Source organism: Apodemus sylvaticus, chromosome 19 (assembly GCF_947179515.1).
Source record: "Apodemus sylvaticus chromosome 19, mApoSyl1.1, whole genome shotgun sequence".
Taxonomy (NCBI): Eukaryota; Metazoa; Chordata; class Mammalia; order Rodentia; family Muridae; genus Apodemus; species Apodemus sylvaticus.
The window spans coordinates 8,520,399-8,535,858 of record NC_067490.1 but is presented as its reverse complement, the minus strand read 5'-3'; the positions used below and the strand labels follow the sequence as shown (position 1 = coordinate 8,535,858).

The window sequence follows — 15,460 nt, the reverse complement described above, 5'->3', positions numbered from 1 at the left end:
GCAGCCAGCCCGGACAACTTGATGAGACTCTTGTCTCAAAGCGCCGAGTCAAAACAGGGCTGGGGACTTGGCTGAGGGTGCAGTGTTTGCCTATCACATAGGAAGTTCAGTACCTTGACAAGTTAAGTAATTTTGTGACTGTGGAAAATAGAAAAAAAATATATGGGGGGGACATTGTGTTGTTCCAAACACAGAGCTTTCCTAAGCAGCCTGCCTATGCCTGGGGCTACATGCCCAGCAGACATGTCTCCTGTTAAGGCACCAAGTGTGTGACTGGCAGTGCCTGTGTAGGTCAACTCTGGCCAGCCTTCAAGCCAGCCCAGAGCACATGTCCCTGTAGTAATGTCCACAGCAACCTCTTGGGTGTGGTCTCCCAGGAGGAGGTAGCTCCTCCTATGCAGAAGGCTGGATTTCAGCTGGCCTGGGTCACACCAGTCAAAGGATTTGGACTGAGCTTTTCTCTTGAGCTAGCTAGAGAGTTAACTCTGCCTGGCTGTGGGGCTGGTGTCCTGGTGCTCTGGTTGTGCAAGGACAAACATCATGAGATACCGTGACCTTCCTGCATGAGAGTGGGGGCTATTGTCCAGGGTTGGAGGGTGAACAGGCAGGAGCATCTGTCTGAGGCACACAACCTTAGACTCTGGATTCAGGTCTACTTACTTCGTTGACTTTCCCATGTAGGAGAGGGAACATGGCCCGACTATGCCTTGTGTCTACATAGCAGGGTGGATTAATGTTTCCAACTCTGCCTGGGCCTCAAGGGCTTATAGATATTTGCTGTGCAGTCCCATTTCGGGGACCTGGGCATTGATTTTTCTTCAATGCTCTGTGGGTCCAACCCAGTGGCAGTTACAAGCTTGGTCTGATTGGTCTTATAGGGAAACTGTCCCAGTCTCGGTAGTGGCTGGGTCAGGCATGTTGCTATGTCTTCGGGCTGTGTTCTGGGCACTTCTGCTTTCTTGGCCCAGGAGAGGCCTGAGACTGAGACTTTGAACTCTTTTTCCCAGACCTTTCTCAGTTCCTCCTCCAGCCTTTGGGGACCTTGCAGTAATGCAAATTCAACCAGCATGATCTTGTCCCAAGAGAGAAGTGGATCTCTGTTATAGGGTGGGAAAGTGGAAGGTTGGGGGGTGAGGGTGGGGGTAGGAGGTGGGGGGGGGCTGCCATGGTGGTGGGGGTGTGTGTGGGGGTGGATATTCCTCCTGCTCCTCTCATCAGTGGGTGGGTGGGCGGGCAGAGGCGGCCGGGCAGAGCCTAAGGTAGGTGGGCATGCTTGGTCTGGGTTACCACCCTATCTAGCCACCTGAACCCTGGGCAGGGTCTTTGACCTTTTGCATGGCACACAGATCTAAAGCTAGCTTTCTTCACGCCACAGCTGGAAGGAAGGTATGCGGGGTGTAGCCACCTGGCTCTCTTTAGTTCCTCCCCATCATCCTTCAATCTTGGGTTTTCCCCCAGACCTTAGCAGATCTTGCCACGGATCCAACACGGCTGTACAATAGCCCGCCTCCTTTGTCCCTGCCTTCTATGCTTTTAGTTATCCCCAAATATATTGAACAGAAAGTTCCAGAAATAGAGAGCCCATCCGTTTTAACATCCATGTTGTTCTGAGCAACACAGAAAGATCTCACACCCTTGTCACCTTTCCCAGGATGGGGGGTCTTCCCTCTGCCCTTGGTCCATTTTGACATATCACCTGACTATTATTTACTGTGTGGCCCTCTTGGTGCTAGGCTCTTCTGTGCCTGATTTGTGAGTTAAACTTTACTGTGGAGATGTGTGAATAGGAAAAAATATGGTATATACAGGGTTGGGCTTCTCCATGGCTTCAGGCACTCACTGGGGTCTTGAGGGGTGTGCCTCTCTTCTTTCCTTGGAAAGAGGGTGCTCTTGAAGGCCTCAGCTTGGGGACGACACATCCTCCCACTGTTCAGGTGTTAGCCATGAGGGCCCTTACTTCTCTGCACCCCTGTCTGTTAACTGGGATTCAGCTTTTTTTGAGTAATGGCCCCACAAAAGCTCAGTGTTCATGGGATGGAAGCCACAGATTCAGCCTGACCTAAGAAAGGAAATTTTTTAATTTCTCTGTATAGTCCTGGTTGTCCTGGAACTCACTCTGCAGACCAGGCTGGCCTTGAACTCAGAAAACCACCTGCCTCTGCCTTCCAAGTACTGGGATTAAAGGCGTGGGCCACCACCACCCAGCTGGTGGTATTTGTTTTAAAGACGTTTATTTTATGTGTACAAATGCTCTGTATGTATGTGTGTGCAATGCCTGCAGAGGCCAGAAGAGGGCACCAGATCCCCATGGATCTGGACTTACTCGGGATTGTGAGTTCCCATGTGAATGCTGGGAATTGAACCCAGGTCCTCTGCAAGAGCATCAAGAACTCTTAACTGTTGAGCCAGTTCTCTAGCCCCATGGTATTAGTTTTAAAGAGATCAAATGGCTTAAAAGAGACTATGGTATGAGTCTCTCCAAAGTAAGGCACAAAACAATTAACATAATCTCTGAATGATGGGGTATTAGTTGTTATTTATTTTGTTAATGAGTTTTGCTCACTTTGAAATTAATTAATTGTCCAGATAGAGTCCTACATTATAATCCAGGCTGGCTGGGAACTCATTATATGTAGCCCAGGTGGGTCTATAGTTGCTGCAATCCTCCTGCCTCAGGCTTTCCAGTGCTGCAGATTACAGGGATGAAACATCTTGCTGGGTTTGCATTTTGCTTTTTTGGGAGGGACAGACACTGGACACATTCAGGGTATCTCCTTAAGGGAGGAGGCAGTATTTGAACCATGAAATACTCTCCAGGAGGTAGCTGTGTCTACTGCTGTCCCAGGAAGGGTTGTGATACAGTAATCCAGTCACTCCAACACTCCACTCACCCGAGCTACTGCTCAGCTTTCCAAAGACACAACCTACCAGGGTCAGGTGCTCCTCGTTGCTGTAGTCAAAATTCTCCATTTTTTCTTTGAAAGAATCCATAATTTCAGCATGCCTTGCCATGTCAGTGGCCAAGATCAGCGTGATCATCCCCTGAACGGTAAGAGGACATGGTGTCAGCACATACCAGAACCTCACAGAGCACTCCTCACGCTGTGTCCACAGGGTGCAGATCACAGGCTGACAGGCTGACAAATGGGTCATCAATGTTCACTTGTGAAACAAAACAGATTTTAGCCAAAGCTAGAGGTCTCCTGGATTTAGTCTGCAATTAGACCTGCTCAGCGGTTGCTGACGGGTATCAGTAATGGAGCTTCATTTATATGCAACTATGTATGGATTTTCTAAGTCACAACATACTTGATGATATTCCCGCTCTGAAGTTTGGAAATGAGGATTGTAAATGAGGCTGGAAGCTATAGCTATGCTGTGGTTGGAACATGGCTGATGCCTTCCTAAACTCAGGTTGAAATCTGGTCCCTATGGTGACTGTATCAAGAAGTGGGATCCTTAGGGAGTGTATGGGGTCTATCCTTATGAAGCAATTCACAGTCTTCCCCAAGTCACCCAGCACTGGGTTAAATCCACAGAGAGTGAATTCTCACTCTTGTTTTGACCATCTTTCTGTTCACATCACCAGAAACATGGTAGAATGTGGATGCCAAGCTCCCAGACATCCCAGCCTTGAGAACTGTGAGTGGACACAAACTTTTTCTCTTCTTATATTTCCCAGCCTGTGGGATTTTCTTATAGCAGCTGAAACTATAGACTAAGGCATTTATTTTGTTAAGTAAATACTTGCTTAGGAAAAGTATCATAATTTGAAACTATAGCTTTCATTTCTCCTGCCTACCTAGCTTCCTGTGAATCTACAGTATTCTGCTTGTCTGTATGTCTGCCCATCTCTCCTTCCATCCATCATCCATCTGCCATCTAGCCATCTGCCACCCACCCTCCCACCCATCCATCCATCATCCACCCATCTGCCACACAGCCATCCACACATGCTTCCATCCATCAATCACCCAAGCATCTGCTACATGCTCCTCTGCTTGTCCATCTGCATTCAACTCTTCCATCTATCTGCTCGTCCACCCGCCCATCTACCACCAGTCTATCCATCCACCTATTTACCATCCATGACCATCATCTGTCTGTCCTATCCATCTATCCATTCATCCATCCTTTATCATCCATTAATCCATCCATCAACCATTATCCTCCATCTATCCATCCTCTATCCATCCATCCATTCAGCATTCATCCAGCACCCACTCATCCTCCATCCTGTCTATCCAACTTCTATTCATCTATCCTTTATCTACCTATCATCTATCCATCCATCATCTATCCTCTATCTATTCATCCATCCTTTATCCATCCATCCATCTGTCCATCCATCTGTCCATCTGCCTGTCTGTCCATCCATCTTCCATCCATCCATCCATCCATCTATCCATCCTCCATCCATCCTCTCTATCCATCCATCCACACTCTATCTATCCATCTATCTATCTAACCATCTATCTATCCATCCACCCACCTACCAACAATTCATCCATCCATCCATCCATCCATCCATCCATCCATCCATCTATCCATCCATCCACTGTCTATCTATCCATCCATGCATCATCCATCCATCCTCCATCTATCCATTCATCCATCCTCTATCCATCCATCTACCCATCCATCATCCATCCATCTCTCCCACAAATATTTACATAACATCTCTCTACCAGGTGTAGAGTTTCACTCTTCCAAGAAAATAAGACCACCAGCCTCAAATGCTAATGTTAGACAGTCAATATGCAGAATCTCAAATGTATATTTCTTGTGTGTGACATCACCTTGTATTTTGAATTATGAACTTTTTTCTGTAAAGACTAGTATTAATATAACATTTGGTTATCCCTCAATGACAAAACTATTCTGTGTGTGAGAGTGTGTGTGCACACATGCCATAATTAGTACACGTGGAGGTCACGGGACAACTGTGACTGTCGGCCCTTGCCTACCACTGTTGTTTGCTGTAGTGTACACTAGTTGGCCTGTGAGCCTCAGGTGATTCTCCTGCCTCTGCCTCTCATCTTCTCATAGCACTTCAAGATGCTAGTATTCCCTGTAGCTGTGTGATTATAGCTGTTAGTACTACTGCATCTAGCTTTGATGTGGATTCTGGGAGTCTGAACCCCAATCTCAGGTTGTCTGGCTCTGTGGGAAGTGCTTTACCTATTGAATCATTACTATTCTGTGATAAAGTATTTTTAAAATGTGAATAAGTGGGGCTGGAGAGATGGCTCAGCAGTTAAGAGCACACTGACTGCTCTCCAGAGGTCCTGAGTTCAAATCCCAGCAACCACATGAAGATCCTGTTTGTAGGAATGTATTGTCTCCTCACCCGTTTAGATGAGTCTCTCTCTCTCTCTTCTGGGATGCTGTCTGATATACCTTGCTGGGGAAAGTTGCACACAAAGGGTGCCCCATCAGGCCCTCTGGGCACTCACTGGGTGGCACCGATCTGTGTGGCCATCTCCCTTCCTCCCATTGTCCTTTAGCCACTTCAGGAAGGTTGGTTATAGTCATCACCACAACCTATGGCACACACAGACAGGGCGGGGCCGCAAACATGAAAGAAAGGGTGGAAGCCTACAGATGAGGGCGGAGAGGGCGGGACTGGGCATCCGCAGTTCAGTACTGACTGTCATAAGCTCTACAGTTGGCTTGGAACCTCACAGGGAATGGACAAACAAGGAAGCAATGGTTTATGAGGTGGCTGCTCTTGGACAGAGTCAAGCTTGTTGGTTCCCCTGCATTCAGGTTCAGCTGTGTGGGGAAGGAAGGCAGCCAGCTGAGACTCAAAGATGGCAACAGATGACTCTCAGAGGGCCTGGTGATATTCCTTATGTGCATAGGCTGGGTGGCCTTGCTGAGTGCTGCTAGGTATGGGGGTATAGAGCCTTGTAGTTCTGGGGTCTGGAAGGCAAAGATGAAGGTGCTGACATGTTCACATTCCTCCCAAGGGTTGAGAGGAAACTCCTTCCTGCCCATTATAACTACGGTAGCCCATGACCTGGCTTTGTTTATACCGGTGTCTGCCTCTATTGTCCCACGGCCTTTTACTCTGTTCATGTCTCTTTCTGCTCTGTCCTTCATAAGGACGCTTGTCATTGGGTTAGAGCCCGATCCACAGTGGCACCAGGAGATCCTAAGTAGGTATGTGTGATGGTTTGCATATGCTTGGCCCAGGGAGTAGCACTATTAGGAGGTGTGGCCTTGTTGGAGTGGGCATGACCTCGCTGGAGTGGGCGTGGCCTTGTTAGAGTAGGTGTGTCACTGTGGAGGTGGGTTTTAAGGCCTTCATCCCAGCTGCCTGGAAGCCAGTATTCTGCTAGCAGCCTTCAGATGAAGATATAGAACTCTCAGCTCCTCCTGCACCATGCCTGCCTGGATGCTGCCATGCTCCCGCCTTGATGATAATGGACTGAACCTGTGAACCTGTAAGCCAGCCCCAGTTAAATGTTGTCCTTATGAGAGTTGCCTTGGTTATGGTGTCTGTTCACAGTAGTAAAACCGTAATGAAGACAGTATGCCAAGACATCCTCCATCCTCCTGCCCCCAAATAAGGGCTCATTCCCAGGTTCTGAGGGGCAGCTACCACTGAGCTGCTACATTTTGGACAGGAGTCACTCTGGGTCCCTCCCTCCCTTGTAAACAGCACCAGTGGCTCAGTTATGGTTTGGATGGGACTTTCGCATGGGGAGGGCAATATTTTAAGCGCCTAGAAGTGTTTGTCTCAGGGCAGGGGTGACTAGGCAGGATAATCTGCTAGTACAGGTCACAGGGGAGATGAATGGCCAGTCTGGTGGGTAGCCACAGCTGAAGCTACATGGCAGATGCCAGCTCCACCGGGTTGCATGTAACATAGGTGTCTGTCCAGAGTGCACTGTGGCCTTGAGCCAGATATATCCCTTTCTCTCCTCAGCTTCTTCCCTGACTGCAGGGACATAGGAGTCACCTTAAAGGGAGCCCATTAGGGTTGTATTAATAACAGCTGTGACATGCAAGTGACATCAGGTGCATATGGCAAAGGCCCATCTTCTTGGGGACCACTCTAGGCCCTGGTGGAAGAGGAGACGGAGGGCTGGTTTCAGCATCCCCGACGGGCACCGCTGTAACCAAGCGCCTCTGCAGAGCAGAGCTCTGCTCTGACCCCACACACCTGCCTGATCTGCCTGAAGCCCTCAGGCGGCACGCTGGCGAAGATGTTGCACTCAGGTCTCGCCAGGATCTGGAAGGCAACGGCGCAGTGGTGGTTCTCCAGCGGCGAGATGTCGTTGTAGCGCACAGCAAGTTCCGTGCGGGCGTTGATCTGGTATCTAGGGTATGTGGAGAGAGTGGGAGACTCAGGCACCTCACAGATGGCATTTGTAAGCCAGGGTGTGCCTGGTGCCTGGAGGGAAGTGCTTAGGGCCAGTGACCAGGTACCATCTGCGCATACTAGAAACTTGCTTCGTTTGAACCCTTGACTCTTATGCTTCTGTAACTAGATATCCTGTGCCTTTAGGTCTAACCTGTGACCTTAGCTATCTCCCTGAGTGATACCTTGAAGGTATCAGGGTTCCAAAAACTGCCAGGTTTTTCAGTATATGCAAAGACAGGATTTTGGAAAGAGGAAACAGGTTTATTCTCTCATTCTCTGTCTGTCTGTCTGCCTGCCTATCTGTCTGTCGGTCTGTCTAAATGATACATCTAAACCAGGATCTCATTCTGTAGCACAGGTTGGCCTGGGACCTGGCATCTTCTTGCCTCTATCCCTAGAGCTCAGGTTATACAGGAGTGCCCCCACTGTGCCATTCTAAGGGCTGAGTTTTGGGGGGGAGGGGGCAGGTTAATGCTAAAATGAAGAACTCTCTGCCAGCCTCGTGTTGGCAGCTGAGCTGACCACTAAATAGGCAGAATGGTAATAACAGATACATTCTTGGGACAGCCCCCGAGGAGCAGTCACGGCCATAGCTGGCATCTATTCTGTCCCGACCAGCCTCTGAGGGACACATCTGACTAGACCTAGGACCCACACTGTCCTGACACATGGTGGCAGTGGCCCCAGGTGCATCTGATGGTGAGGTACAGCCACAAAGATGCATTAGGAAAAAAAAAACCCATGTGTCACTGAATGCAAACTCACACCATGATAGTGGCCTGTCCGTTCCATGAGGCAGCATTCTACCCAATGCAGACAGGAAGTTAGTGTCCCAGATCTGGGTCTATCACATGCAAATTCTTTCTACTCTGCCCTCACTCACCCTGTCCCACCCCCAACCCCCTCTGCCCGTGCCTTTGGAAGCAGCCTGAGGAAGAAGCTTCTTGGCAGAAAATAGTCCGGAGACCTTTTGTCTCTACCTTGGGGAGGGGACAGGCTGCTGCTGCCCTGCTCCTCCTGAGCCTAGGCTGACACAGAGAGACTGTGGCTGCCTGGAGGGTTTGGTGGTCTTGGGGGTTCTGTCCCAGGGGAGGTCAAGGGCCCTGGACAAAGTCTGAAAGCTGGGAGCTGCATCCTGCAGGGCTAGGGGGTGGTCTAGATTAGCGGCTCGGTCTGAGAGTTGCTGAAGGGTAACCTGAGCTTCAAAGGAGAACCGAGAAAGAAATCCCAAACGTACGTATTGTTGTACCCTGGGTGGTCCAGGTCATGGCAGATGGCCGCAGTCATCAGGACCAAGATGTCCATCTGGGAAAACTTCTCCTGGATCAGGTGAGAGTCAGACAGTCTGTCCTCCTTGTGGGAGGGCAGGAGGGGTGGGGACAGACTGGGCTGCAGTGACAGAGGAGGACACAGTCCCCCCTGGGCTGGGGGAGAGGAGGGCCCCGGCACTCGGCAGGGTTAGGGACAGTGGGCAGGGGCTGTCATGACCCACCTGGAGGCCACAGAGCCAGACCATGCTGTACATCATCTGGGTCACACAGAAGCAGTGCCGGAAGTTGTGGAAGGGGTTGTTCCTGTAGTTGTCATGCACACAGAGCTGCGGGGAGGAAAGGGTGACCTCTGAAAAACCCTATAAGGCTCTCGGGGTTTTGCATGCTCAAGCCCAAGGCCTTGGATACTTCCAAGTTCACCAACATAGGACAGAATGGCCCAGGAGCCCTGCAATGTACCCCTCACTACTCTACCATCTGGGGCAGGGATTAAGGTATCCCCCAGGTGTCTGCTGAGCCACACTGGGATAGGAGGTTGGGAGTAGATCAGGGAGCACTTCACCGGGAGTTCTAGGTTCCCGGGCCTACGGGAACAGGGTTTCAGTTCTTGGTTAGCAGCAACATGCCATCGCTCTAAGAAAGATCACACTCTCACACCCACACAATCACACACATCCTCCCATGCACACTCCCAGACACACATGCACACGCAAACATTTACATGCTCACAGACATAAAGCACATACATGCTTGCGTAATCTTGTCACCGGCACACACTCAGACATGCACGACACCCCCTACTCCACCCACCTCTGCTTTCGTGTGCTGCCTTATGGGCCTCTCCTTGATGGTTGTACTGCTTCCTCTCTCCTCTGAGGGAATGGGGGGACAGGTGGGACAAATGACTTCATAGGACTTCCTTGACACCAACACCCACTCTACAGAAGCCCACTGCCACCAGGTCATGCAGGGCAGTCCACTCCAGTGTGATAGGGAGGAAGTGACTGGTCTGAGTGTGAGCACACCACTTACCAGCCATCTGCGGAGTGTGATTGGGTTGATGCTGAAGTCCCTGACCAGACCGAGGTCATGGTACATGTGCTCTAAACAGCTCAGCATCTATGGAAACAGGGCCAGGGGTCAGGGGTCAGAAGGAGCAGGTATACCAGTTGTCCCTCATTCCCATGTACTGTCCTGAGCAGTGCCACCAGGGTAACCTTGGAAGTGAGACCTTCTTATGGGTGGGAGAGGCCAGGGGAAGGATCACCCAGATGGGCTGGGGTGGGGGGGGTCTGTGATTGCCTGTGAGTCTCCTGAGAGTGAAGTGACAAGTTCAGAAGCCCATGAGCATTCCAGGCAAGATAGCCGCTCTGTCCATAGTGACACTACTTCAGGGGATGATACCAAGATGACGATAATCTGAGCAGCGGGCTCAGGGTCAGGAGGAAGCTAATCCATCCACCATCTACCATCTGACATCCGCCATCCACCTCGCTTGCTCAAGGCTAGAGATGGGAAGGGCTTTGATGGGCTGCAGTTTGCTCCTCTTACAGGGACTGGAGATGCTTTCTGACGTCTTCATCATGATCTGGAGGGTGAACCTCTTTGTCTGAACTAATCTCATTTCCAGGAATTCCGTCATCTGTGGACACTTGGTGGTGGTGGTGGTGAGGCAAGATAGACACGGTATTTAATCCTGTAGCCATTTTGCAGGTCTCTGCAGACGTCTCCCAGAGTTTTAACATTGACGAAGCCAGTGAGGAATTTGTAACTACAAGCCTGGCTATAGCCGCTTTGCTTCTGGGAGAAGAAGATCTCAGGGGTTCAGGAAGTCTACAATACAGAGTGAGCCAGCCCTGTGGGTACGTGGCATGACCCCAGCAGAGAGCACTTCCATAGAGACCACATATCAGTGCCTGCCTGGTCCTGGGCACCAGTGCTCCCAGTACCTGCACAGAGCAGTAGTTGTCAGTGCTATAGCCTGGCCTGTCTCTCCTGCATCTGGGCATTGAATTGTGTCCTATGGACATAGTCTATCAAGGCCCCACTGTGACCCTCCAATGTGACCATATTAGGGATGGGTTGTTATAGAGGCTGCTAAGATGAATGTGGCCATCAGGAGAGAGGGCCAAATTTGATCTGACCATGACTCTGTAGGGACAGATCAGAACACAGGCACACAGAGGTGACTGAGAGAAGACGCCAAAGCGAGAGAGAATTCAGGAACAACCAGCCCAAGATACCTTGACCTTGGACTTCCGTTCCAGGGCAGGAAGACAGTAAGACACTGGTGTTATTGAAACCACCCAGTCTCTAGTGGTTTGGCTGAAGCCAAAGGGGGAGTGGCACCGAAGGGCTATCCTTTTTTTTTTTTTTGTTATGTAATATGTATGGGCTGGGCATGCTGTAATTAAGGAAAAGCTTTGTGACTACAATATTTCAGTTCTGTCGGGAGCGGAAAATTCTATGGTATCATGAAGAGTTCATTTGGAAAACAGAAAGCAACCTCTTATTCACACCTAGTAGGGCACGCAGGGAGGCTAAGCAGGGGGACTTCAGACTGTCACAGAACATCTGGAGAGCATGCTGGCCACACATTCATATCTTCCTTGAGATGCCAATGGCTTTGAAGCCAAAGGTCCCAGAAGGGCCTTCCTGCAGAGTGACAGAGGTCCTGATCCTGGCTTGAGGAGAACTGGCTCCCAGGCTGCGGGCAGCTGCTGTCCACAGCTTCCTGCCCCTGCACCCATTGTCCTGGATGCCAGCTCTCAGGACCCTTGGGCTAGAGCCCCAAACCATTGTTTTTTTGTTTTTTTGTTTTTGCCTCAGAGGCCCAGACAGTGTTCTGAGGCACCCTGGAGAGATGAGATAGCTGCTGTGAAATCAGAGTTTAGAGATACAGAGAGCTGGCAGACAGAACCATCTGCCACCACTTCTGTGACGGACACGGTGGCTTCGGAGCAGTAGTGACAGTCTGTTTCCTTGACAGTCCTCAACCCCAGCTGAGCGAGTGAACCAGGTGGCTCCCGGATGTGGCCACGAGTCCTGAGTAAGTCGGGGAAGACTTACAAGATGGCAGTGGGTGGCTCTTCAGTGTGACAGAGCAGCCACCTTACTGTGAGTGGCCTCGGGGTGGAGTCAACGGATCAGAAACATCAGAGTAACATGAGATCGCATCCTGGGTGAGGCTGAGAAGGGCCAGACACTGGGCAGAGATGTGGGTCAATGCGGCATGACATCCACCAGGAAAGATAGGTGAGCCCCAACAGGGCCCTGATGTTCCCTGACATCTCAGGCCCGGGTGTCTGGCCAGGTCCTCAGCAAATCTTCAGTTATACATCACTGCTGGCCACACTTGGATCTGCCAGAGGCATTTCTGGCTTACCACCGGATGGTAGTGAGAAACCGCCCGATGCATCCCGCTAGCCTCCCTATGGGTTAGTGCCACAGGGCTGGGTCAGGCTGTGAGAGCCACTCACCAGGCCTACTTGCCTGCCAGTCAGAGAGCAGCTAGGAGTACAGTCTCTAAAGCGAGGGCAGAGGGGTCACGCTTCTGTTATAGATGGATGAGTTCTCCAGCCTCGGGTGGCACTGTGCTCTGAGGTCCCACGGAGCACGGAGCGGTGGCAGAAGAAAACTCAAGTATTGATTTCTATGCAGCCATTCTCACGGGTGACTTTGTCTGGTTAAGGTCAATGACTGGGTATTTGGACCTTTCTCGAGGATGCGCCAGAAGCAGGGCCGGCCACCTGCTGCTGGGAGGAGCCACTTGGCCTCTTGCTGTCCCTTTATTTGTCATGGCTTTGCTCTGTTCAGGTCCAGGAGGCATGACACTGACACGTCTCCTCAAAGCTCTATCTTTGTTTCCGGTACCTGTGCTTGGCGACATGTGACTCCACGCTGCACATCTAAGAGGCTGTCTGAACCTTTGATTTCTGCATTCTGTATTGTGTGCACATGTATGTGCCCTCCTGTGCTCCTGTATGAGAGGTTGCTATGGTATCGACCTTCATTGCTCACTGACGACCTAAGCCCACCAGCCTGCTCGGGGCGTTTCAGCCGCCCTTGCGCTGAGATTATAAGCACCGGCCACACCCACCTGAGGTTTACATGGGAGCAGCAGATTCAAACCCCGGTCCTCACTGGGCACAGCAAGTTCTTTTAGCCACCGAGCATCTCCCCAGCCTGTTCTCCGCTTTTCTGGCCAGCACACCCCAGCCAAAGGCCTTTCGCCGGGCAATCGCATGTTGGAAGAAGAAGCCTATTTGGGAAATATGGGGACCCTCTTGTCTAGAGGCATGGAATCCCATTTGCTGTGACTGATCTTGTCAAAGGCAGCAGGGAACGCTTTTGCCTGTCTTTATATGTCCGTGCTTTGGAAAAGCTGGGAAGAGTCCTTAGATTTTGGTGAGTTGTCCGTGAAGAGCGAGTTATATTCCATATCGGTATTTCTTTGTGAATGAGAAATTTTGAAGAAACATTTTCTTGTCAGAAGTGACTCCTTTCTCTGTAAACTTCAAACCTCCACTATCTTGTGTTCAGCTGCCCGGGGGTTGGGGGCACTCTGCTGGCGACTCTTCCCACATCTCCTTTGGAGGCCCCTTTCTGCAGGAAATGGCTGTTCCAAGCAGCTGCTCTGCTGCATGGTCCCCGTCTTCCCACGCCTCCCACAGATGTGGCTGTACCCAGCCTGGGGCCTGGGGTCAGCTGGGCATGCTTTAGCAGCAGCCTAGAGATGATGTTTGTTTTCCTCAGGAAAGCCCCTTTGCCTTGGGCTCTGTCTCCTGTACCCCCCTGAGCCCATCAAATGTCCATTTGAATTAAAATCTATTGATTTTAACTCAGGGGGTTTTAATTTAAAAAAAAAAAAAAGACAGGAGAAATGGACAGGAGGACTAGCCTGGGCTCAGTCCGCATTCGAGACGTGTAATCCGGAGCAGCTGTTCCCAGTGACAGGGGAACTTGGATGTCCCTCACCTACCTCGTTGGGTTCCCAAAGCCAGACATCAAAGGTGGGCTTCCGCAGGGCCTCAATGGTCTCTGGGGAGAGCAGGTACTGGAAAGGATGGGAGTGGTATGTTAGTCAGACAGTGGGGCTTCCATGAGTGACAAGGGCTGGGGCCTTAGAGGTCTGGGTGAGCATTTTCTATCCCGCCTCGTAGACACTGTGTACAGACTCAAGCCTGCCTTTCTCTGGGAAGTGTCAATGGACTCCCATCTGTAGTGGTCTGGGCTGGGGCACAAGGGGCTTTTCTTAGGGATGTTGTTTCAGTGATAGAAATAACCCTATAAACTCCACGGGAAGACCAACCGAGTCAACGAACCCGGACCCCTGGGAGCTCTCAGAACTGAGCCATTAACCAAGGAGCATGCGTGGGCTGGACCGAGGCCCCTGCACGAGTGTAGCAGACAGGCAACTCAGTCTCCACGTGTGTCGCCCAACGAGGGGGTGGGCACGCCTGTCGTTAAAGCTGTAGCATGACTGTGGTACCCATTCCCCAACGGGGCTGCTTGGTCTGGCCTCAGTGGGAGACAATGTACCTAATGGGGCAGAGACTTGATGCGCCAGGGTTGCGGGATATTGCGGGGGCACCCTGTCAGAGGAGATGGGGGAGATAGGGAACTCTGTGATGGGAGGGGGATGTGAGGAGCAGCGAAAATAAATAAATGAATAAATAAATAAATAAATAAATAAATAAATAAATGAAATATTATTTTCTATATTTGTCACGATAGCAATTTCATGACTATGTTCGTCAGAACTCGGATTCTAAGAAGATGATCTCCCAACTGTCAATTAGATCTCAACAGTAAAAGTTATATTAATTAATCACAGCACTCGGGAGGCAGAGGCAGATGGATCTCTGAGTTCGAGGCCAGCCTGGTCTATAGAGTGAGTTCCAGGACAGCCAGGACTACACAGAGAAACCCTGTCTTAAGCCCCCCCCCCCAAAAAAAAAGTTGTATCAGGTGAAGTGGTTTCCTGAAGAGACAGGAAACCACTCAGCGTGAGCTCAGATCTCTGCTGAGAAACTCTGAGAGGTTTGCCTTGACAGGAACGGCTCCTGGAATCAGCCCTGAGCTACATCATACTCTGGTTGATGAAGGCCTTGTTGAATGTCAGTTCCACTGGGGACTAAGGTTGAGAGGGAACTGTAGGAATCAAGGTTGATATTCTAGACATGAGGCAGCAGTAAGAAGCCATGTGGGTTCGCCTTCTCCATTTTCTTAAGAAGGGACTGGTGTGGAGGCCAGCTCAGGTTGTTCCAGGACTGGGTTGTGTCATCTCCAGAAGGATCTGGGCCATATTTTCCCTTGTGGAAAGGTATTGATGTCTGGGATGATAACTCAGTGTATGGCTTGGACCCAGGTGGAGCAAATCACTGACTTGGGGCCACCATGGACCTCTGGGGTTTCCACGAGGACCTGTGGGTGGCCAGCCTAATCGCAGAGTAACAGCGAGCTTAGAGTTAAGAGGAAGCATCTAAAATAACTTAACTCAAGGCTTGGCTTCTTTCAAAACTCACAAAAGCTTCTGTGCCAAGCTTTTCATAAGAACTCTCTGTCCAGGGGCTGGAGAGATGGCTCAGCGGTTAAGAGCACTGACTGCCCTTCTAGAGGTCTTGACTTCAAATCCCAGCAACCACATGGTGGCTTACAACCATCCATAATGGGATCTGATGCCCTGTTCTGATGTGTCTGGAGATAGCTACAGTATACTCGTATAAATAAAATAAATAAATAAATCTTAAAAAAAATAAACTTAAAAAAAAAAGAACTCTGTTTAGGAACAGGAGAATCAGCAATGCAGATTTTA

At 50.3% G+C, this 15,460-nt stretch overlaps 1 protein-coding gene across 2 annotated transcripts in view; it reads right to left on the bottom strand.

The window, feature by feature from the left end:
• Positions 1–15,460, bottom strand: part of Pde9a (phosphodiesterase 9A) — an 87,938-nt gene that overhangs the window by 6,752 nt on the left and 65,726 nt on the right. For both annotated transcript variants that reach the window (XM_052163641.1, XM_052163642.1), the window contains exons 9-14: positions 13,625–13,699; positions 9,676–9,762; positions 8,865–8,969; positions 8,610–8,692; positions 7,172–7,328; positions 2,929–3,042 (exon numbers count right to left, since the gene is read on the bottom strand). In XM_052163641.1, coding sequence (XP_052019601.1) covers positions 2,929–3,042; positions 7,172–7,328; positions 8,610–8,692; positions 8,865–8,969; positions 9,676–9,762; positions 13,625–13,699 — 621 coding nt within the window. The remainder of the gene's footprint in view (positions 1–2,928; positions 3,043–7,171; positions 7,329–8,609; positions 8,693–8,864; positions 8,970–9,675; positions 9,763–13,624; positions 13,700–15,460) is intronic.